Source organism: Pipra filicauda, unplaced genomic scaffold, assembly GCF_003945595.2.
Source record: "Pipra filicauda isolate LSUMZ 115617 unplaced genomic scaffold, ASM394559v2 scaffold26_size5592650_pilon, whole genome shotgun sequence".
Taxonomy (NCBI): Eukaryota; Metazoa; Chordata; class Aves; order Passeriformes; family Pipridae; genus Pipra; species Pipra filicauda.
Window position 1 is genome coordinate 3,449,439 of NW_024104387.1, and position 25,562 is coordinate 3,475,000.

At 42.2% G+C, this 25,562-nt stretch overlaps 1 protein-coding gene across 4 annotated transcripts in view; it reads right to left on the bottom strand.

Moving 5' to 3' along the window:
* LMO1 (LIM domain only 1) overlaps nucleotides 1-13,973 on the bottom strand; it is a 63,436-nt gene extending 49,463 nt beyond the window's left edge. Inside the window, exons 1-2 of one of the 4 annotated variants that reach the window (XM_027737611.2) lie at nucleotides 13,366-13,383; nucleotides 8,044-8,145 (exon numbers count right to left, since the gene is read on the bottom strand). In XM_027737611.2, the coding sequence (XP_027593412.2) occupies nucleotides 8,044-8,068 (25 nt within the window). In that variant the 5' untranslated portion in view covers nucleotides 8,069-8,145; nucleotides 13,366-13,383. Of the gene's footprint in view, nucleotides 1-8,043; nucleotides 8,608-12,545; nucleotides 12,978-13,365 lie in introns of those variants that run through there. The other 3 variants (XM_039382437.1, XM_039382435.1, XM_039382436.1) reach the window with 3 other exon arrangements.
* Nucleotides 13,974-25,562: the final 11,589 nt, after the last annotated feature.

Genomic DNA, 25,562 nt, shown 5'->3' on the forward strand with positions numbered 1-25,562 from the left:
GGAAACAATGTGTGCTTAATCTGAACACGGACTGCAGAGAGGTCGCACACTCAAATATCCTGTTTTATGTGGTATCTGGTTGTATTTTAAAACACTCTTTTTAGAGACTTCAAGCCAGTTGAGGTCACAAACAATCATATACAGATTAGAAAAGGGAAGGGAGCTGGGGGCAGCCAAGGGGAGGCTGGTCTGGCACACTGAAATAGGACACTCTAAATATCACTTAGTATTTCTTTAAAAAAAACCTGGCTGAAGTAGTAAGCTTCAGAGAAACAATAAATGCAGAGGTGGTTAAAGACTTTTTATTCAAATAAAGTCTTGCCCCAGGAGATGGAAGTAGAATCTTGAAATATGGAGATAGGATTTTACATGTGCTAAAAGCATCACTGTGACACTTTTTGGAAAAAAAAAGGGGGGGGGGGAGAAATACCTTCGTTGTTATACATGACAAAATAGCAACTAAATGTTTGCTTTGATCCCAGCGCGTAAAGGGTGAAGCTTTTAGGCAAGGAGCGGCAGGTGATCTCAGCTCTTCTGCAAGTCCTAATGCTCCTAAAAGCCACTCTTCCAGTTTCTGTAATTGGGCATCAGTAGTTAATGTAGTATTGACTGCATTACATGCTCCTGTGCATCCTCTCACTAATGCCAATTGCATCACCTTGTACATTTACCATATTGCTTAGCCAATAGCTGTTAAAAGCAATCCAAATCATGAATCATATAGGAAACTTTTAGCAAGACACGACATCCAAAGGAGACAATTTACAGTTGAGTTAATCTGGGTACATTAGCGAGACATGGATTCAGGAAGACAGACCAATTTATGTTACTTTAGTTTTACCCTTTATTGCTTTGTATAGGCAAATGAATGGAAGGGCATGGACTAAAAACAGATATAAAGGAGTCCTTTTCAAAACAGATCTCCATTCTGTGCAGACAGGTCAAAGGGTTTGAGACTGATGCTTATTTGGGCTTTCATAACCATAACAGGGTACTTACAGAAATCATTTTCCACAAAGGAGTATAAAGATAAATATATAATGGATTCTGAATAATGTTCAGCACCCACCCTCACTGCAAGTACATTAGGCGGAAACCAGGTTGTTCAAGGCATGGCCTACCCACGAGTCACCTGCCATGAAGAGTCCCAGGTAGGTCTGCTCACGAGCTCTTTGGGGGGGAACCCAAGGCAGGAGGTGTTCTGTAAAACACGCCAAGGCTCACTGGCTCAAGCCAGTCCTCTGCTGGAGAACTACCATGTCACTTGTCAACATACAGAAAGCCCAGTCTTCTCCTACCTACTTGCCTTGAGGAGACTTCATCCTTTTGAAACACATACCCATTTCTCTGGAACAGAGGGAAAGCATACAAGCAATAAAGAGATATTGGTTAACCCACGTCAGCTGCAAGGTAGCGCCAACCGGGAAATAAATTAGTAGCAAGTTCCCTCTGAAAAAGTACATTTTACAGAACAATTTCACACTGGATGCTTGACCAAAAGATGCATAGCAAATCGACATAGCCCCTTTCTGCTTTTCTGATCAAGCTCAGCAGCACCAGTAAAATAGAGATGGGGAAAAAAGGACAGCTAGGAAGTGTGCTGTTGCCTCAGCTTTTATGGGTAGTGAGCAATTTGCAGCATTTGTGGAGGGGAAAGAAAAAAATTAAAAAAAAAAAAAAGAAAAAAGTGGTAAAGGGAATGTAGGGGAAACAGCGGCTCATGAGCCAAAAACTTTTTACAAAAGAAAAACTGAACTGCTTCCTTAAATACTGGATTTCAAAATACTGGAAACTCTGATGTTCTAAGCTTAGTTTTAAAAAAGATCATGCTTCCCTTCTGAAAAGCTTCCAGAAGTCCCCTCGAAAGAGTTGCACATGCAGGGAAAATGCCAAAACAAAGCATTTTCACTAGCTGATCAATTTAAACAGCTGTGGTAAAGCTGCAGCCACTGGCACCATCATTAACAATTTAAAGCATGGCTGCTTTTGTCTTCCTTCCCAGTTACATTCTCATTATGCCTTTTTATTTATTAGAAACACAGCCCTCCAGAATACATTTCTATATCTCAGATCCATAATAAACCAAGTAGGAACATCCCTGGCTTCTACTCAAATGGATGTTTACATTGGCGAGAGGGTTAATTGTTTAATTCTGGTCCAAGTTCTCTGCAGTTCAGTCATGAATATGCAACAATCATCCACTTTTTTTTTTTTTTAAGAGAAACTAGAACTGTTGATATAAATAGTTTAAAAAGAAGGCAAATAGTACTTTCCCTGCCCAGATCACCCTTTCAGAGTTTGATTACCATGCAAGGAGCTCTGAACGTTGGCGTAAAGAATTCAGAAATGTTCAATGCAATTTAAAAAAACCCTCTAAATTTGGACAAGAGCATCCATTATCTCCTTTGATACACAGTGTGAGTAGAAAGTAGTTTGCAAGAACATTCACCGGAGAGCTGAGAATCTGTTCGCACAGATAGCACCCCACATCGCGCTTGAAAACTTGGGCTTGGGAGTCATCCCATTGGAAGGCAGGGAAAACACGCACTTACACATTGAGAACTGAAAAACAGTAGCTGTGGTGAATTGTTCTCAGACCATCTATAGGTTTAATTATGTTAATCTAATAGTGAACAACTTTCATTTTTAAACGCCCTTCCCTCCACCCCCAAGTCTTCAATGAATAGGAGCGACATTCACTGAATAAATCATCCCCTGGCAACAGTTACGCACATTACTGAAGTTGGGGGCAGTGATTTCTATACGGTTTAAAACAACGTCTATGTGTTCCAAATTATGACAATTCTGTCCAATTTTTAAAAGATGTAGACCCATTAGAGTTTTATAGTTCAGCATTTAGCAGCATCTGCAGTGCCTTTTTTATTATTCTACTGCAACACTTAATGCTTGATGCCATTATTCTGATTTTGAATTGATTTCAAGTAAAATATCTTATTTGCCATAAACTTTCATATTCTTTACCTAAGTAGGACTCCTCACAGATGCAATCAGTCATAATACTAAAAGAACAGTTTGCCTTTAGCAGAAATGTAATAGTTCATGCTAATGACAGCGAAGCAAAACTTTGAGCAGCAAGCACATTTCCAAAGAGAATAAAACCATCTCTAAACACAACGCCTGAAAACCTTAAGAAAGCCTCCAAATGAAATCAATTAATCCTCCAACCATGATAAATTTCTTAACCATTTAAGAAACGTATTTCAGACTCTGCTGTGACCCTTTATCACCAGACCTAATGGATTACTTTATTAATAATGCACTGCTCTTAAAAGGAATTTTTCTGAAGATTCTACCATAAGAGAGCATTTTTGGAATGGCTATGACAAACAGGCTGACATGTTCACGTTGTATCTATTAAAGATAATAAAATTTAACACTAAGTCCGAAGCAGACAAATTATGTTCTGCTGCCAGGGTATCAAGTATACTTTCTACTGTATTAAACCAAAATTAGAGCAAACTAATTTCCAAGGACAAGCTTCTTCTTTTGCCCTATTACCAAGCTGAAAAAGGTCCCTACACTGTTTTAATGCTTGTTATGTCAACCAGACAATTATCATGTGTCAACAGCATCTGGGAATGAAGTATGATGACACCCTATACAGATGCCAGCCCAGATCTTTCAGCTATCTAGTCCTGAACAAACACTAGGAAGTATTTGATTGCCCAGCAGGAATACTTCTATACAAAGCAGTTTGCTACTCGTAGACCTGCTAACTCCTTTCACTCTTCTGCCCATAGGATGAGATTTTATTAAATGGATCTCTAGGTTATCAGTGCTCCAACTGCAGTACCCTGCATTTCTTGGAAAGGTATAGGCAATTACTTTACTATCCTGTGGTTCCATCACGCTTTGTGGTATTTGCCGCTTCAGGGGCAGAGAGCACCTCTAGGAAGATTACCTTATCTCCACATTTAGTCAGCTTTGGAGAAACAGTCCAAATTTTTTTTGGTCTTTTCTGGCTAGACCGAGATTCGTGGTTTATTCTGCTGCCAAATGTGCTCCGGTTTTATTCAGATTACTGCTTTGACAACTTTGACAACTTCCTATCTCCTCTTCATGAATATATTAATCCACTCCTGTATATTTGAGTCACAAAAGAACATTGTGTCATGAACTAAAGCCAGACCAAACCTCCAAAATTGCACTAAGACCACGTGCATCAAAATCAAGCCCTCAAAAATCCAACGGATAACCCAGCTAAGTAGGCAAAAATAAGGTCTTTGGTGACCTTTATCAATCGTTCTTTGAATAAGCTGATGTCTGGGAAGATGTATAGTCATTCTTTATACATAGTAAGCTAGACAGCAGTGGACCACGGAGAAGGTTTGAGGTAGAGGGGAAAAGGAGATACAAAAAAAAAAAAAAAAAAAAAAGAGATAGCTTCAGGGATATTAGGCAAAAGAAAAATTAAATTCCATGTCATGTGCAGAAAAGCCACCCTGCCATTTCCCCTTTTCTGTCTCTGCGTGATTCCTCAATAGGTATACCTGAAAAAGGTACACTAAAAGAAAGAAAAGATCCCAGCAGCACGTAGAACAGCTCTTGTTCCTACGTGGCACAATTTGTACGTGCCTTATTTTTGTGTGTATAATGATTTTTACTGACAGAAAAGGATTGCTTGGACCTGTGTTGCTGGAGACAGATCTCTCTCCATATCCATCTACCTATCTGTAGGTACTTCCATGTGGCAGCTGGCATACTCAGCTCTGCTGTCCTGGCTAGGGCACTGTGGCAGCATTCCTGTGACTGCCATTATACAATCAATTTCACTGCTTTTCTGATTCCAAATGCTGCTTTTTTTTTTTCCTTCTGTGAGGGGTAAGATGGGCTCTTACACAACAGGGAACCCAACTGCTCCTACTAATCCAGTTTCAAATTACCTAATATTCATTGCCCTAAATACCTCCCATCAACCTAAGACCCATTCTCTAACCTCAATGCACACAACCAATGAGTATCTGTATTTTTCTTTTCATTTTTAAAGAAACTATGATTTTTTTTTAAAATAAAACCCAAGGTTTGCATACAGGTACACGTTTAATGGAGTGCTCTGATATATTATTTGCTTGGCCTACTCTTGGGATCTATTTAAACAGAGTTCTGCTGGAAAACACAAAGGATCCCTGATTTGGGGTGCTACTGTCTATGCAAACACCAGGATGAACACACAGCTGATCAGTGCTTTTACAAGTGCACACACACTCCACAATTTGGTTGAAGGATACTCTGTCTAGTTAACACAGCACAAGTTAGCTGAAAGGAAACTTTCACCCCCACCACACATAACAAAGAGCCATGATTTCTATTAGTGCATTTCATACCATACATGCTGATTACCAGGCTGTGCTTCATTGTTAGCAGAGATTACAGCTGGGATAAGCTGCAGCTTTTTCCTAATTGCTATTATGATGACTGAATTTTTGTTTTGTGTCAAGCATTATTCACACATTATACTCCAAAATTTGATCCCTCTATGATGCATTATTGATTCCATGCAGGCAATCACACTGCCGCCAATGTGAAGAATTAATTTGGGCTATTCTAGTTGATTTGCATTGCTCCATCATAGCAGAACATAGTTCTATGGGGAAGCACAAATTGAAAAGGAAGATTTAACAAAATATGGGAAATGCTGCTGTCCTTTAAGAGAGATGAGTCCTAACAAGGGGAAAAAAGTCCCCCCCAAAAACCGCTAACCCAGCACAACACGTGTGGTCCAGAAAAAATAAGGTCAGTCAGCCAAATTCATCTTAGTCAGAGGAAGGTTACAAGAGTAGCCTTATGCCTCTAATAAAGTAAACTAGCTTGCTTCAACTTATATTGCCAAAGAAAACAACTGAACACCTCTGAGAGTGACACTGCTTCAAAGCCTTTGAAACCCGTTAGCTTCATTTGTTTTCCCAGCATAAGCAATACTCAACCACTTAGTGGGTCTTTTATCCACAGTCCAGTCAACTGCAAAGCTGATCTAGAAGATGTGTAACAGATGCTCCACATCTACTTCCCCTTTTTCAAAGCTCTACTGTGTTAACAAAGGAACTTACGAGATTTTAACAAAAATAAAGCCAGTGATTTATTTTTTTTCCCCCAAATAAGATTATTTCCCAGTTTTGGAATAAATTCAGAAGGGCAAGACAACTCATACATGGACTTTGATCTAACACTGGTCAACTCTCAGTCAAAATCCAATTGAATCTGCATAAAAGTGGGCACTGATAATGATGTATTCTGCTTGATCTCATATTTTAAAAGTGTAAAATCTTAGTGAAAAGTCCATATTTTGTCATTGTGCCAAATGCTTCACATCAGAATGAAACAAAACCTCATATCCCGTCCAAGAAACTAGATTCAAATTCTGTGTGCATGAATACACTAGATTGATAATTTTATAAATCACATTTTTAATGACACAAAATCCTCAAAACGCTAGGTCTAAAATATCAGGTAGTGTTCCCCCCTCACCCTTTTTTGGGAAGCAAGGAGAGGAGTGAGAGAAGAGAAACTTTTGGTCTTTCAGTAGTCAAGCCTTCTTTCCAAATTATTCTCCAGGACAGCACTAATTCAGTTCAGATATGGGTTGTGAATAAAAATCGTATCGGTCCAACTTATTAGCTTTGGGCAGCTTTCAGTACTAGTCACAAAACACGATTAGCACCACCCTGACACAGGAAAGTAAGTGACTCTGAATTACAAGTTATTTTTCTCATAAATATTTTAGAAAGCAATACACATATTCAAGTAAAATCAATGCTACTGCCAAAATGCTCAACTTCCAGTTTCTCCAAGCTCTTTTGCTCCCTGTGAAAAGCTGTCTCCTGTCTACAGTCTTACAAATATTCAGTAATTTCTTCTACTTTCAAATGACAACTGCCTACGACTCTTTTCTTAACACTTAAAGAAAGTTCGGAGATAAATTTTAAAAGAATCCGCTACACAGCACACTTCATCTGTTTATAAAGGTGAAATGAAATTATGAGATAAAAGTTACAAATGTGCGTCAGAAGTTCAGATGCAGTTCCCACTTTCTGTACTCAAAGTGCTGCCAAGGTCTTTGGCGAGAGGCAGCATCCTCGATGGAAGCCCATGTGGATGGCTGTAGAAGCCTTCTGCTCTGCCCCAGTTTTACTCTTTGCTTTCAGTGTACAGACTATGAAGGAAGACCTAAGCCACAAAGCAGCCTTAGAAAAAAACTCATTAAAAAGTTGTGATTAGACTTACCACGTTCATCCCAGAAACTACTGGAGTCTGAGCAGTTAAGTTGCACACCTTCATAAGTAATGTGTAAAAGATGGCATGGGGTCATTCAAGCTACTAACTAATACTGTCTGTTATCCTTTACATCAGTTTGTACCCTTTAAGCATCCTTGAAAAGGACTAGTCAGCCTTAAAAAAATAAGTATATGCGAAGTCCTAAAATAAGTCAAGCTCTCCTTCAGCTTCATTCATGAAATTACCTCCCAAATGAACCTACACTTCTGCCATTAAGAGAAGGGAGTAAATTCTTAGAATAAACCAATGCTTTTTTTTTTTTGCCAGAGCAGCTTATTAGCTTATTGTCATAATGTTTATAGCTATGAAGAAAAGCTGTGAGAAATAGATATTGAAGGCGCACATTAAAGAGACCCAAATGACATGCAATGAAAAGGAAAGAAAATCTCAAAATTAGATTTACAATAAAAGCTGTTAAAATAAACAGGCTAAAATGGATATATTACAGGAACTTGCAGAAAGAAAAATCAAAACAGATATTAAAAAAAATAATCAAGCTATTTCTGCTATGTCCTTCAGCAAGCAGAGCCTGGGGTAAACCCTTCTTGACTGGTTTGATCATGTCAGAGAAGAGATGAAAAAAAAATAAAAAGCAAGCATGCTTTTACCTACACAAGAGAAAAACATCAGAAGCTGAAAGCAGAGCACTCTGATATGCACAGCGCACATCTGTTTCAAAACTATTTATTTCTACAGTAGCAGCACACGGAAGACACCAAGCACAGGCTTACACAATCTCAGCCCACCTACCGTCCTCCTTGTCCAGCACCATCATCTCCGCAATCAAGAAAAGTCCGAGGACAGATGCTCCTTCTCCAGCAGCCTCCGCTCAGGGGAGAGGAGAACAAGTCTCTGGGAACACAAATGAGCTACGGTACAGCTGATCGTCCTTTAGCAGCAAGTGAGCTCTAATTACCCAGTTGTCCAGCTTTTAACCTAGATTGCACTCAGTTAGAATTACACTCAGAAATAAAGCACTTTGCAGATACAAAAGCAGCCTCACCTACTTTTGTGCCTCAGAATTGCAAGGAACTAAAACTGCAATTTAGAAAGAAGGGGGATCAGAGCTGTTTCTTTGGTTCTCACCTTCTAAATGGCTCAATTTACGCAGTATAATCTATTTTAATGTAATTGCCTTTGATAGCTCATAACCCTGGCTGTTGCAACTACACAGCTTTCAGCCTTATAAAGTGTTTTCCCTTTGGATTTAAGCAGAATCTAAATCTAAAATTATATTCAGAGACGGCAGAATACCTAAGCCTGACTACTGCTGCCTCTGCCTCTCGATTGGTGAGCCTTGCACACTTGCTATGAATAAATGCACGCGTTTCCCAGGGCCCCCTCTCGTCCTCCTGCCAGGGTTTCCTGGCAGAGCGCGGCTTCCCGGCTCAGCAGCACCACCTGCAGCCCGCCCGGCCCCCGCCCAGGTGCCGCGGGTCGGGGGGGACCCGCACCGCCCGCCTCTCACCCCGCGCCAAGCTTTGTCCCCGGGACTGCCTGAGTCCAGAGCACGGCCACACTCCAGATTTGCTCCCGTAAGGGCGCGGATTTTGTCTGAAACCAGCCAGTACCTCTGGCAGGTCAGAGGCTCAGAACTCTCCGCAGCTGATGCCGGCGACCCGACCCGGGCTGCATTACACCAGCCCTGCTGCTCTCCCAGCTAGATTTCACGCATCTCTGGTGACCTAAAACTTGATACTAATTTTCTGTACAAACATTTTGGGTTTGTTTTCACACGTAGGTATTAGTTTCAGGGAATACTCCAGAGAATACAGTTCCATTTTCACTAGGTCGATATTAAAATGAATTTACCTAATCAAATGTGGTACAAACCCTTTCAGGTTTGCTCCACTTTTCAGAAATGCCATCAGGGCCCAAATATAAAGTGACAAGTTGGGGGCCCATGTCTTTTATCCTTTCTCTCGCAACTCTCAATCCTTTTTCAGACAAGTCATCTGTTGTCTCCGATGGCTCTCGTAAGGATTGCGGGATCAGACGCTTCACTACGAGATCGACAGCACCATTTCGCTCATCATGGTCTTTTAATCTGAGAAAACATTTGATTTCTGCTTTAATGATACTTCTTCCTCCCCTTTACAACTGATACACTGGTACTCTAAAGAGCATGAGAGCGGGCTCAAGTTATATATCCTTAATACCGATTTTTAATTAGATTCCTTATCCCCAGCTGAAGTGGCTTTTCCTTCCCCCTTCATTCACAATACTTAATCCTAACAGTCCTTGAGAATATTTGATGTTAAATGTAACGTTTTACATTGAACTGTTTTCATCTAGTGCTTCGAACAACTCCTGTTTCCTAGTGATAGTTGTTTGTAAGTGTTGAATATGTATTTTAGAGTAAGAGTGCAACCACCATAAATAATCACTTTCTTTTAGGAAGTGTCACAAGCTAAAAAGAAGGAGGATTTCATTGCAAAGATTAAAGTCTAATAGTTAAAAGCATCCATGCAAAAACTAACAAAAACTCAGACTTTTCTAGATTTGAGGTAGTTTAATACTTTCAATATACTATTGGTCTCCACTAGAAAATGGTGAACTCCAAAAATGTTCCACACGTGTTTCTGTACTTTTCCACCCTATCACCTTCAAAAGGGACAAACTTACCCCAAAATATATGGTACATTTTAACTTACACTATTTGGTAACTACAAGAAAGGCAAAGTTTTGATGAAAATGAAGTTAGCCATTGTCTGCTGCAGGTGACTTCTGTGGCAGAGCAAACCAGCAGACATAATGCACTCAGGAAAAAATACGTGGTACCGGATCAATGTACATTTTATTCCTTTACTGCTCCATCATGTCACAGAGGCTGGATTACTCCCTTAGCAAACAGATTTTTTTTTTTTAAACACTTTATCTGCTTACTCATTTCACACACCAACAATTAAAAAAAAGTTTTCTAACCCCCACCACATTTGTACAGAAATTAAAGTCAACTACAATTAACACAATCTGTTGGAATTAATCATGATACCTGATGTCAGTTTACTTTTTTAAGCAGAAATCTGGTCTTTGCAATCAAAACATTTATGTGTTTGAGAAATATCTTAACTCTCATTATCTTGAAATTTATAAATGCACTGCACGGTGTGTAGGTTGGCTTGCCCACAGCAAATTCTGCACTGATTTACGCAGTGGAACTGACTAAAATGCAAGCCTTGAAGTTTTTCACTCTCGACCTTTCTCTCCTCCACCCGTCTCGTCTCTCTTCTCTCGGTTCCTAACACTTGTTTTGGGAAGATATCTGCCAAAGTTCCACTGTAAACCAGTATTTTCTAATATCAAGTCATGTTGCATCAGTCAAGTTATATTATGTCACTTCAAACACACAAAATGCTGTTACCTCCCTGACATAACTCGACGCAATGCCACAACACATCAAGTCAGAAACATTATTATTGTTGTTATTTTTTTCAGTATGCCCCTTCATCCTCAACAGCAGAAAAGTATTATTGTGCCTCTACTACCTCTCGGCACCACGGAGCGTGCTTGCCAAGGAAGCTTTTCACTCACAAAGCCGTGTAGCAGTTATTGGACTGCAAGGGCGATGCTGGTGTCGCACTGGGGCTGGCACACACCCCTAAGGCAGCGCCACAGCCCTGGCATGGAGCTGGAAGAAGGGGCAGCTCTCTCTGAGGCCGTGGACCAGCTCGCCAAGTAGCCTTCAGGGATGCAAAAGCAAGGGGCACATTGCCACCTCTACCTACAAGGCAGCAAGTGTCCTCCCTGTGATGCACCAGGACCTCTGGGAGAGGTAATCCTGAAATCCTGTCTTTTCCACACAGTAATAATTATGAATATGCCCACTGCTGCCAGAGACCTCAAAAGAAGAACACCCCTCAAAGAAAAACCCTACATGGCGAGGCCTCTTAAATCAAGGGGAGAATTGGATACTAGCCACAACGCCAGGATTTTTAGATGGTAGAAATCAGACCGGCCTCTGGGAAAAAAGGGTAAAAAAAAAAAAAAAAGAAAAAAAGGAGCCATTTATGGGAGTAAAACAGACCCATTTTTATTAACAAGCTCATTGAAGCTTGATTTCAAAAGGTATTGGTTTAGTTAGCAAAAGCTTCCATTTTAGTCCATTTGTAACCTATGCAGGTCCAGCATCCCCTTTTAACATTCACAGATGAGCGGGCAAGTGGAGTCCATTTGAATCAGGCAGAAAGAAATGTATAAAGGTAAAATAACCTCTTCATAAAAAAAGTTTCTTCTTTCAGGCTCACGTCCTGCCCCCGTTTCTCCAGTGCACCTTTAAAAGTGAGCATAATTTCTCCTGGAGCATAACTACTCCATCAACAGCACAGGAGATTCCTAGGCATTACTGCACCTTGTTGCCCTGATCTCCACATCTCTCTCATCAGGGGTTTGTTTCCTACTTTACTCCTTTTTAAGTGCACCCTGCCCTAATTTCCTGTGTACCTCTACAATCGCCACCATTATTCCCTTTTATACAGCCGCTCATGAAATCTCCTGGAAGGAGGCTGTTGAGAACTGTCTGGATAATCAACGGTTCTAGTTTCATTTCCTTACACCACCATCACTCTGGCCCCGAGCTCCTTGTGTTTAATGAGTATGTCTGCGACACTTGAAAGAGCCCAAATACCCCCATTATGAAACCCTCTTCAGATCTCAGTTTTTCCTCTCAGCTCACCTGCGCCTCTCGCCTCTGCGATGGAGGCAGCATCCTGCTGTTAGCCCGTCAATCACACTGAAACAGACACAGGTTGGCAGGCACCCCATGACAGAGAGTCACCGGGATGAAGACATCATCCAGTTATTATTATTAAGGGGTATTAATAGAGATGTTAAGAGCCCTTCCTCCCTTTTCCTCCAACAGTCGAGCAAAATTCAGGGGACTCTTGCAATGCAGGTCATCCCCAAAAGTGAGGTCGGAGAGAAACACAAACCTTGTTCCAAATACTAGTAAGAAATTATCCTTGCTTAATTCCTCAGTCATTACTTAACCCTCTTGCCTTAGTGCACAGGGGGTGAGGAACGAGAAAAGTCTTTCTACTGTTATCTCTCGCTGACCAGTTAGATAAGTTCATTCCCTCTTCTCCAACACACGCGCTTTCGACTGGAGCATTATAAACCCCATTAATAACACTACATCAGTTTACTTCAGAGGGCTTCAAGAAATCGGAGGGGGGAAAAAAAAGACGCTGGGAGAGGGATTCTCGGCCCAGAGGCATGTGACGAGCGTGCAGCGAGACTCCCTCCCCACGCACCTCTCTGGGGCAGTGAGCATTTAACCTTCTCGTTGTCAGCGCTCCGGCCCCCTCCCACACAGCCGATCGCCCAAGCCAGCCCGGCATTTCTCTTCGTGCCCCGTCCGACTCGGCGGTGTCGCGGCGGGCGGACTCTCACTGTTCTGAGGCAGAAACTCCAGATCAAAAGAAAAGGGGAGGGGGAAAGGAAAAGAGAAAGGACGGGGGGGACGGGGGGGAGGCGAAAAAAGCGAAGGAAAGAGGAAAGCATCTCCTACTTGTCTCTTCAGCCTGGCATCCACTTTTCCGAGTTAGAGCCCCCCGCCAGCCCGACACAGGGACGTTCCACGGCAATTTACACGAGCGCGCAGGGCCGCCCTGCCCGCAGCGGGAGCGCGGGGCGGCATTTCGGCACCGCGGCCTCGGGTGCCACCGGAGTTGGCCCGGCGGGGACACCCGCTGAGGCCACCGGCGCTGATGGCGGCCCGGTGACGGGGCTGCGGGTGTCAGGCACTGCCCCGCCGGCCGCAGCCCGCACCGGGGCCGGGGCCAGCGCCGCCGTGTCCCCAGCGCGGTCACCGCCGCACCGCCCCGCCCGGCCTGCACACCGCGGGCAGCGACCCGGCGGCGCGGAGGGGGCGCCGTTCCGGGCGTCCCCGGGACCCCTTTGTGAGCGGAGCGGTGCGGGACAGGCCGGGCAGCAGCGCCCTGCCGCGGCGCGGGGCAGCTCCCCCCGGCCCCCGCTCCTTCCTTCCCTCCGCCCGTCCCTCTCTCCCCGCCGTCTCCCGCCGCCGGGGCGCCCGGGAGGGACCGGCGAGCCCCGCGCCCCGCTCCCACCTACCGTCCTCCTTGTCCAGCACCATTGTCCCGGGCGCCGAGGGCGGCCGCCGCCGCCGCCGCTCCGGCTCCTTGGGGCGCTCCCCCTCCAGCCGCCGCCGCGCGGCCCCGGGGCGGGCGAGGCGCCGGGCCGGGCACCCACCGGGGCGCTGCCGACGCGGGGGCAGCCCCGGCGCTGCCCCGGGACGCGAGTTTGGAGCGGCGCTGCGGCGGGGCTACGGCCGCGCTGGGCGCCGGAGAGCTGGAGCCGGGCTGCTGCACCAGCCGCCTCGCCCCCGGCCCCGCCGCTGCAGCTCGAATGCCAGTTTAGGGATCAAAGGAGGAGGGAGGGGGGGGGGGGGGGGGGGGAGAAAAAAGGTAAGGAAGGACCAATATCGGGGGCTGCTCCCCCCTGCTCCGTCCTTCCCCAACCTGCGCTGTCAAAAATTGTCTTAATGTAATCGCGTGTGATCGCTCACAACCTCTCTCCCCTTTGCTGTTGCTACTGCAAGAGCTTTCCAGGCTTCTAAAGTGCTTTTCTCTTGATTTCACTCTAAATCTAAAATTATATTCAAAGGAAGGGGGGTGGGAGGGAGGAAAGATGTGAACCTATCACTGAAAGCAAAAGCACTTGCCGCCTGCCTCGCTCGCTCGCTCTCTCTCTCAATTTATGTGCTTTGCACTCTCTCCTGCTGCTGAATAAATGCACACATTTCCCAGGGACCCTCAGATTCCCCTGTTAATTAAATCAATTCATTATGCTCAGATCTGATTAGCAGCCCCTTCCCCCCCTCTTTGAATCAATTATTCAATACACAAACATAATTGCCTGTGCCAGAGGTGTCTAAGTATTAGCTTATTTAACTCCAAGGACACTAATTACCCCTAGGGCAAGGGAACTTTTCTCATTAATTCTGACAAAACACAAAAGCACAGTTAAAGTGTGTGTGTATATACGTGTGTGAGAGAGAAAATGGGGGAGCGTATAGACGGGGAAGGGAGGCATTACTCTAACACACGTGTTACTGTATAAATAAGCTCAATTTTCTTTCTACCTTTGTATTAAATTATTCCCCACATCTCGCCTTCGCTAAACTTGCCCCGTCTGCCTCTCTGTTTTTAAAGTAAGGAACAGATTGGCATTGCCGTGCTGTCACTTCTGGAGTGAAAGTGCTTGCAACCAAATCCAAGAAGAAAAAAAGTATATAGGACTGATGGGGAGCAAAGCAGAATTTGCAAATAGTTTACCAAAGCAGAAAACTCAGTGGCAGACAATCTTCTGTACTTTAAAAACCTGTGAAAGAAGTGGCCCTCTGAAGCAGAAGGTAAGATGATACATAATCCGGTATGTGCTGGGAACAGTTCTGAATTGTTTACCATTTGAATTAATGTTAGTGCCCACTATTAATGTACTTGCTTCCTACGTTTACCATGATGGGCTTGATTTCCATTAGCTGAAGCTGGAAAGCTGAAAAGAGCTCAGGCAAGACTGATGCAAGCCGAGATCGACCATCATTGTAGTGTCTGAGACGCATGACTTCTGGTTTGAGTGTTACCCAAATTTTACCTCTCTATGAACTTTCTTTAAATAAAAAAAAAGTGTAAGAAAAAAAGAAGTAGTAATTGATTCCCCCAAATTAGGTTTTTACTTTCTAAAGACCTTTATTGTTCATGCCCTCAATGTGCACAGAAGTATTGAAGATTTTCTTTTTGTTTCCTTAGGCAATGCATGAGCTGATCCATTAATCCATTTGGCTTTATATATCAGGAAACTAATATTAGCTCAGCTCATCTATTAGCTTTTATTTAGGTCCTCCCATGTTGCCTTTTTTTGGACTTTTGTTCAGGCTCGTTCCCCTTGAGGGGAGACAGACAATTTTTGATAGATTTCAGGGGAGAAAATACTGCACACCCTCTCATGGGAACTATCGCCTCCTCAGTTCCCCATCTTCACATTCACCCACGTCAAGATATCCATTAATAAACTTGCCTGTTTGGCAACTCTACCCACTCTCTTTAAGGCACACCTTGTACACATCACCTATAGCCAAGGGGGTGAAAAAACCCCACAAGCACTTCCTCTTCATCCCTACAATAAACCGAACAAACCCAGAGCTAAGACTGCTTGGCAACAAACTTCCTGAGCTACATTCATTCTTTGCAAGCATAAATATGACTGGGAACATAAAGTTGTGTTTCATTAGTGCAGTATGTTTTTCTGTGAGTACACACATATAAGGATAGAAATGCTTTCAGCTTTGTAACACAACAAACCCTGTTAATTCTCTGGTCTTTAATTTCCACTCTGTGGCTCATACTGCACCCACAGGAACTTGGTCCTTCTAACTCCATGAATCTCTTTTTTTTTTTTTTTTCTCTTTTGAAAGAACACAGCAGCACTTGAAAAATACTGACCCTGGAGAAGATCATGCATCAATTCATTTCTGAGTGTACTTTTGGTCCTTGAGCCCGTTCCTTTTTTCAGTGTGGCCAAGGAGACTTCTGGGTGCAAAGCCAGAATTTCAGGATCTTAATATGCAACTCCTGAGCCTTAATTCTGAGCTTGCCACAGGGATGATGAGGTTTCATTGAATCACAGACCTACTGAGTAGCAGGCGTTTGTCTGCATGCATTGGAGCTCAAGGTCACTCTTGGGATGTCAAGGATAGAATGGGAAGAAACTGAGGAAATGGATGTTGACTTTGGAGTCATTCTTAAGAAATGATATTCGCACTTGAGCTGAGAGAGATGTGGTCACGGGGGATGAAGAAGAAAGAAGTGGAGGGAAAAAGCAAGAGAGAATTTTGCACATATGTATGCGCATGAGAAAGCGTCACACAAGGGGAGAAAAATAATGATGCCAAAATCACCAAAATGTTCCATTCCCAAACGCACATCCTGCAGCTTGAACAGTCTGCTGTAATCCTACAGGTACAGTTACGGGGATTTTTAGGTTTACAACTTTAATAAGGTGAAGAGACGAACCCCAGTGTAAAGGTCCCCACTTCAGGTAAATGACTTTTTTAGTGTGGTGAAGCACTGCCCCACATGTGTTTCCATTATATCTCTTCAGTGAGTAATTTCAGAGGAGTGAGAAAGTTTCAGTAATTTTTGAGCCTCCTTCACCCAGTAGATTAAAAGCCTCATATGAAGAATTTTACCACACTTATTTTTTAGTACCTTGACACTAGAGAGGAATATCTATATTACTCCTTTAAAAAGTGCTTTATGTAGGTAACCAGCGCCATAACGAGTTACTGGGAAAACTTCTCACAGATCAGTGTCTGGGAATAAGCCTCAGTTCCCCAACCCTCCGTTCTCTGGAACAAAGCACTAAAACAACTCGCTGCTGGAGGAGGACCAGACAACACTGTTGCTGTGGTGCCAGTTTATCACTGATGTGCACTGTTACTCATTCAATTGTGGTACCTTACACACATCTTGTCTAGGCAGGTCTGAGAAGTCATCAAGCTCAATACTGCAGAAACTACAGAAAAAAGAGAACAGCTGTGCTCTGCCTAGAAAAGTTTCTGGTCTAATACTAATTCCTGCTACTCCTGGTGCGTGAGGGAAAAGGCACACAGGAATAAACACACCTTTGTGCAGCAAGGCCTAGGGCTCGGACCTCTGTGTCTAACTTGAGGTTCTTGCTCACTAGCTGCTCTTACTTTTTTCCTCTTACTTGAGCACAAGCAAGAGGAAATGGAGTTTCTTAAGAACAACACGCCATCCTTATTAAATTGCAGAGTCCGCAATATACTTAAGTCAAGCCTTTAGCAGACCCGTGAGGTTTCATATTATCCTATGCTTGAATGAGGCAGATGACTGGAGCAAAAACCAGCTAATGACATAAAAGCATTCTTCTACTTTCAGTCTCTCTTAATTAAGGACTTGGTTAATGTTTCAGTGTTGGGAATTATAAAGCTTCATCAGGGAGGTTAATATGTTTTTTATTTTATCTTTCAGCTGACAGGATTAAAAAAAAAAAAATCAAAACAAGAGTGAAGGTGATTAAGTCACGTGCCAGTCAGAATCCCACAGCGTAGCAGCACCAGGCCATACCGAAGACTATTCTGCACGTGGTGAATTTAGCAGTTATTTTCAAAATCAGATTTCTCAGCAGAAGAGACTTTTGTCTGCCGGTTTAGACACTTGGGTTTTATTTCTTGAATTCACACAAATAACCAAGACAATTTACACAGCTCTATACTAAATTAGCTACAAAACATCTCTGCATTATTACCCATTTCAGAATTGCTTGCACCTACCTTGCTAGTGTCAGAAGAGAGTGACCATGGGCTTGACCTTATACCACAATTCAGCAGTCCTGTAAAGGAGGAAAAACGCAAGTGCTCTGAAAAGTTATGTTCACACAGAACACGGGCGGCAGTTCAAAAGACCACTTAAATACATACCTGAGATCTACAGACCTCAATTATTTCTAAACTCTGGCTTGATCTACTTAACTTCTCTGCCTATACATTGTGAAAATAAATCACTCGATTCTGTTACTATGTTTTGCGTGAAATGATTTTTAAATATTATCATAAATACAGGCTATTATTTAAAAAAGAAAATCATGTTAAAAATACAGCATTTCCTTTGATAAAAGAAAAATGGCAAAGCTTCAAAAATACTACCTCTAGAGAATGAGTTCTTTACCACTATGATATAATGCTGGCACTCTAAGCCATTAGGCTTTACAGTCTGTAATGACCTTTTAGAGAAATTTACAGTGGATAAATTAGTTATTCAGAAGTTTTGCTGCTGTTCTCCATAGCATAAAGTTAATTTTCTTTTTTTTCTTTTTTTTTTTTTTTTAAATAACAGTAACAAGATTTAAATTCGTGGTCTACTTCTTGTTTCATAAAAAGCTTAATAGGCAGATTCTGTGCCCTACCCTGAACAGCTCAGCTTCAATGAACTCCATGAAGTTTTTTTTGTACACGAGAAACCAGCATCAGAAAGGTTTTGTGAATGGATATAAACTGCTGGAGGGTCAGGTTGGGTCTGACACACTGCAGATCCATCAGCCTCTCACCAGCTAGGGAGAAGGGCTGTAGGAATCTGTGACCCAAGTGAATGGCTTTAGAGGAGGTCCAGACTAGGAGCTGGGAGAAGCTGGATCCCCCTGGGCTCCAGGGAAAGCAATACATGGAGGAGATATATCTTTTCCAGCAGAAGCCTCCTTTGTCCTTCTGCCTCTCAAAACTTTCTCAGGCTCAAGTGAGACATGTTCTGTCAGTTGTACAGTCAATCAGTTCTCAACAGTGATGTAAAATTTCAATTCATATCAAACTGAAGTTGAGCTAAAGTTCAGGAATGTGTCTTTAGCCCAAACTTTCTAAGCAAGTCAACACATAGACTCTGACTCTGCCACCTCTTCACCCAGCAGTACCTGTGCATAGTTTCTTTAAAGTAAGTGTGAAAGAATCCTTAGCGTACACACCCCAACAAAAAACCACCCCAAACCTTATGAGTAAATTCTGGTGACACTGTTTCTATAATGTCCCTCACTTTCATCTGGACCAATAATTGACTTTCCTGTGTATCCTTCTCTACTTCAAAGTTCATTGCTACGGCAATGTTTTCCTGCAGGTACTCCTGCCTTTTATTCCTTACCTTGGGGGGTGTAGTAAGTAGACCTGAAAGACAAATCTGGCATCCATACATCTGCCTCAGTTGTTTTATGGAGGAATCCAGTGAGACAGTGTCTGGTTCTGGAGTGACACATGGAGCTCTCGGGCTTGTTGCCACATACTCTGTTATGATCAGAGCTTATTGCTCCCAGCCTGATGTCAAGCAGAGACTAATCAAATGTGAGATGGGTGAACAGAGACAGAGCCATGGAGCTGTCTCTTCATAATCTGTTACTATCATCTCTTCCTTATACTGCAGCAGTGCACAGGAGTCCCGGTCCTGGAGCTAGAGCAAGACATACTGTCCAAAAATCCCAGTGCCTTTCTTCAATAAGATAGTTTCTTTCTTCACTGTCTTGCAGCTAAGGAGACCAGGCAAAACTAACACAGAATAGTCAGAGAGAGAAACACAGGAATTGAAAAGAAAAAATGCGATGTCAGGCTTGCATTTCTTTGTGATGACACTATCCTAAAACACTGCCAGTCCCCCATGTTTTGTGGCTCCCTCTGCCTCTACTTGGCATGGATGACATTTGCCAGGTCTTCATATCATCATTCTAACAACATGTCATCCAAAAATGTTGATTCCATAGGAAAATGGCTGCTGGCACAATAGCAGTAGGTGCACACAAAGGATATGGTATGGCAGCTGAACACACAACAGAGGAATTCCAGCTATTCCCATGTCAGTGAGGGTCTGTTGCACTGGGCTGCATTTTGCACATGATTTCATCAGTATCCAGTTCAATCTGAATTTAATGGTGATAATCTTCTTGATCCATTAAACTTGTGAGACGGGAATACTTATACACAAACCAAAGAGATGAATATTTTAGTGAGGACTCTTTTTTCTTTTTCATTTTTTTTTTTTAAATATAAATCCATCCTGTGAAATTACAAGATTTTGCTCTGAATCCAAAGACAGAAACAGTTATGGAAGATGAAAGTTACGGAAGATCTTCTGATAAAAGCAGGCAGGTGGAGGCTGTAATGAAGGCATACACTATAGTGCACATCTTGCCAATATTTCTTAATGAATAATATGTGCACTCAGATGAGAATAATATTGATTGAGGTCTGCAGGGAAAGTTCTCTAGGAAAAATTTTTATTCTAGGAGCAGAGTCCTTTTTGGAAGATTTTTGATCTTTTCTTGCTGCAACCTTTCTCCTCCCCACTCTTTGTGCTACCCAAAGCAACTGACAGCCAAAAAATGAAAAGCCTGCCCTGCATCTAATGTATCTATCAGATCCAGAAAGAAATTTATATACCAGTACTAAGAGTGGCTGCACCATTCTCCTTAGCTGGTAGAGGACACAGCAGTGTGTAATTAGGACTGGATTACTTTACTCAGAGCTGGAGCAGAGAGCAGATGTCATGCATTAATATTGGCATTTGATTTCACACACTTTCTTTGCCATGTTTGCAAAAACAATTTGCCTTCCTATCTTGGATCTTGCCTTTCGTTTACTCTCAGGCTGCTGTAATGCAAACAAAGAGCCGCCAGTGGCAATATGAAAGTACATGTGGAAGTTCAGGCCCATACAAAGTGGGTAGAGTTTATGATTTAATTACTAACATAAAATATCAAGTTATTTTCTGATTATGTTGATGAGATTGATGTGGTCAGTATGTTCTACTGATGCCAACTAGGACGAAGGAGGTCATGACATTATAATGCATTTGTTAACAGTAAAGAAAGGTACACCTATTCCAAATTATTATTATCAGGTACTATTTGTAGTACATATGAGAGATGCATCTCCCTTCTCAAACACAGCCAACCTTTTCTTCACCCGTTTTTCTACACAGGGGACTTCAATTTTGATTTTGCTCCAGTTCAACATTTCATATACGGAATCCTTCCAGAGGGCCTACAACAAAATTTCATGCTGTTAAAAATATTGGCCCCGATTCTGAACTGCAGCCAGCTTGCATTTGATAGCAGCTTTATGGCTGCAGCTGGGTTTTGGAGGTTTCTTAGGAGTAAAAGATGGTCTGCCTTAATTTAGGAGCATCCAGAGGCTGATCACAATGGTCTATGGTACAGCAGCACAGAATAACCATAATATGGGCAGCCTGCAACCAGCAGAGTGACGCTGAAAGACTTTAAAGTCAATATACAGATGCAACTCAAAGAGCATAACCACTGAAACTGCTGCAGTGGTATATTTGGCTTCCAGACACACTGTTTGTTTTACTTAGTGATAGAGGATGCACTTCAGACCCTGACCTATAACACCAGGAACACACCTGCAACACCCATTTGCAGGTGGCAACACCTGTTTGTATCATGCAGTGCATTACCTACACAGACAATTTGGGAAGAGCATGCAACTTTATCCAGACCTATATCCAAATCCACCTTTACTGCCTTTGTTCTCTTATGATGCCAGCCACTCAGAGAAGGAGGTGAACGTGATTTCTGTAACAGGGTCACAGCTGAGAGACTGGAAGATTTTGTACTTGTAGACTACCAAGTCCACTCCTCATGAAAAACTGTCCCTCTTTTTGCCTACTCTCTGTACACAATGGTGCCAAACCTCCTAGTCCTAAAGAAGGGCTATGTGTTGGATATCTGAACAAAATGACAGATTAGTAAAAGACAACTGAAATCAGATGGGTAATTCTACATTCTTCATGTAGAATTGTTGATGGCCCATCAACAAATGTCAGAAGTGCAAGAACCGATATCCTAAACCAGGAAAATAACTGAAAGAAATTATAGTGGTTGCTGCAGTTCTCTTTAAGCAGGTGAGAAACTCAGTCTGAAAGCTGTAAAGATAACTACAGAAATGATATCATTCTCTCAGTGAGAGCTAGAAAAGCTTCTCTCCTCGCAGGGAGGTCAAGAAGTGAGAGCCCAGTGGATCATTTGTTGCGTTTTTAATGCTTCATGGCACTGGGTCAGTCAGAAATCCCTATCCTAAGGTCATGGTTAGGGCAGCCTGGAAAACAATCTTGTTTCTTTTCTGTTACTGACAAGGCCCTACTTAGGCTCTGCTTTCTCTCACAGCAGATTATTACAGCCCACTCCTCCAGCTCATCATGCTGTGGTTAAATTCACCCTAGGCGCTGACATTCAGCTTCTCTGGGATCACAGTGGCCCAAAGGACCTTCCCTGTGGCAGTCCATACTGTTGAAACGTGATGCAACAAATAGCCAACCAAAGCTAACCCCAGGCAGCATTCAGGGGAGTAAAATTCCTTACCGTGCCTATTGGCAAGCAAGGTCTAATATTTATTTTTAGCTTCACATTTAAATAACATCAGCGAGACAGAACGAGGAGCATGAATGGCAACAAACTTCTCTGTTAACTAAGTAATGAGTCCTATTTCTACGGCACCAGCCCCTTGGCACTGCAGCAGTGTGGCTACACTTGACACGTGGGGAAGCAGGGATAATCCTCTGTCTCTGAACCTGCTTAGGAGATGGTTTGAGTTAGAAAAAAGCTGAGAAGTAGAGTTTAGAGGGCCTCCTAATGACTACATCTGTTTTAAATAGACATATTTTGACTGTAGCTTCCATACCAAACAGTCACTGGAGTCAAGTGATCACTTAAAAAGGCTGAGATACAGCTCTGCAGTATTTTACAATGGATTTAATAGCTAAGCCTTAAAGGAAGAAATACCGCCATGCAAGCACACGGCTGAAGCATGGACATTTAATGAACACTGCTCACTGCTTAAACGGGAATTCACACTATCACACTCTTGCAAATGATCTACCTTGCATTGCTGGTATATCAAATGTGTGTAAATAAACCTCAAATATTTATAAATCAATAGATATAAGCATGCACTTAAAAAGTGACTATCAAAAGTGCATACGCGCAGAGTTCTTACATGCTCTAATTAATTCAAATAATCACATTTTGCCTTATTAAATTAAACATTATATGGATAAAATGTAGCTTGCCCATCTAAGCACTAAAATACTGTTAGAAAGGAACACTTAACTAAAATGTAGCTGTAAGAGCAAATGCCATGGAATGACTAACAATAATGTATATATTACTTTTAAACAAGAGAGCAATGTTGGATAACTTTCCACTTCTCTGTCTGGAACTCCAGTTTCAGCCTAGTGAGCTATAACTGTGCAGGATAAGCAGAAAGCAGTAAAAGAGCCTGCTAACCCTCTCGCACATTTAGAAAAAGGTCTCCTCAGAAGCAAGGACAATTCCTTATTTCCTCCAGCTGCTTATTTACTGGTGCTTCCCTGCCTTCGTTCAATTAGAGCTAAAAGAACAACAGCAACAACCATCCCTGCTAGTTTTTAAACTCTTTCCAACTAAGAATCCCTTTACTTATCAAGAGATACAAAGAAGTACTGAGGACAGCTGTGTAGTTTGGAATGAATTTCTTGGTCGCTCTCACTTTAAAGCTAGGAAGTTTATACCTAGGAAGTATAGCCCTGATGGAAAGGCTGTGATTAAAGCTTTTAAAGACTACAGAAAATTTTTACACGGAGTAGTGTGATACTCAGGAGCAATTAAATGTCATCTTAAGTACTATCCCGACGCATTTTCTGTACACTAGGAATCAGTAAAGTGGAAGGTGTCAAATTAAACTTACATTTAAATTTTGCCGTTGACTTAATTTCAAGAGATTATGCATCATAATTTAAGAATGGTTTCAGAAAGTTTTCAGTAGAGCAGTCTCTGTTACATTGGCTTCAGGACCACTGCAGAACTCTGAAAAAAGAAAACACACACAAGGGGAATGTGACAAGCTCAAGAGCAAATAAGTGCAACTAAAACCAACAAAAGTGTTGCAATTAAGCCCACAATAATGCAGGTGGCATCACATGAGGGGGTCTCAGTCAAGAGAGTCTCATTCTGCATGCGGACATTAAGTGAATTTATTCCATTTCAGGCAAGAGCAATAAACCCAGGTTTTTCTTTCTCCAACATGTGACAAGTTAATTTGCCATATGTAATAACATGGTATAATTATTCACATGCCCTTTCTTTGATAAATGCTTTTCTCAAGCAAATATGACTTTGACACATTTTGGGGGCAAGGGGATTGAGGAACTTTTGGGAATGAGGCAGGGGGTCTTGCAGCTGAAGAACTAGACAGGAACTAGGGAGACCTGGAATTTAATCCAGGTCTGGTATATGTTTTCCATACAACTTCTAGTCTCTTGGGCACTAAAGCAAAAGTCAGGCGGCTGGTAAAATTTTTCATAAATGTTTAGGTGCTCTTGGCACAAACATTTATTTAGAAAAGAGAGGCTGGATGGCTAACTAGACATAAATTGAGAGCGTAACCCAAGGCTAACACAACCCTGGTCACCCATCCCCATGCCCTCTTTTGGAAGCGTGGTTGCTGTTGGTTTTTATTTGTTCATCTGTTTGTATGGATTATGTCAGTGACTGGGGCTAAAGAATGGTCCAATAACTAGTGCACAGCTTCAAGAGCAGCCTTGAGCACGTTGAAGGGAAAGACTAGGAATGGGCTGATTTTGCTTATCACCTGATCAATGTGTAGCTCCTCATACCTACCTACCTACCCACTTCACACTACAAGCAAGCAAACATTTTGTACAAAATATAGTAATGGACATCTTTCTTCAAAATAAGATCAAACAGTTAGACTTCTCTTTCTTGTAATAAAACACACCAGCATGACCCCTGCAATCACTCCCCAGCATATGGGAGCGCTGGTGAAACTCTCTCATGTGCCTGAGAAGATGTCACCTGGACCAATTAACTAACCAAATAGTCTTTTCTGGCTTAAGGTGTGCTCCTGCAACTTCTCCTGTTTAATTTATGTGTAATCATTAATAAATCATTTGGCTGGTGCAGAAACCATTACTCCAGGTAATGGAATAGGTTACTCATCCTGGTTTCTATTCCCTGCTTTTCAGATTCTGTTTGTGTTTTACATTAAACTGTCTTTGGCTAATCTGTCACCACTGGCATAGGGATTAAACCCCATGTTACCCTCAGATGACCAGAAAACAAAGTCTTTTTCTCCCGTTCTCTGTGTTTGTATCTATGGCAATTTAAATAGGGAGAGCTCCATTCAGAAGAAGGATGGAGAAAGTCCTTCCAACTAGAGTGCTTGATAGCCCAGGAAGGAGGGTCTTTCCCAGGAGATATAGGTTTGAGTAGCTTGGCAGGATGGACTAGAACATGGGTCCCACCTCTGCCCACTGAGGTGTGGCACAAAAAAGACACGTGAATAGCACAAGACCATAAATATGTGCCAATGCCAAGCTTAGAGTTTAATTCTCAGTTCTTTTCTTTTCTGACAGAAACCTATCTTTGCCCTTACACTTATGCACTAATACATGCTTATTTTTATCATTAGGGAACACCATTAAGTTGTCTCATAAACCCAGGCTACTGTTTTTATTTTTAAATTGCTTAACATCAGCAGGCACTTTCTGCAATATACAGTGCTGACTCTCCCTTCATTTTTTATGTTGCCTTTGTTTAATATACTCAATTACAAACAAGAAATATCTGCAGAAATGTAGTATGCAGGAAATGTATATTTATACACATAAGGTATATGTATAATTTATCAAATGGAAGGAGTAGAACATTTCACTCAGTCTACGCATAAGGTTAAGCTC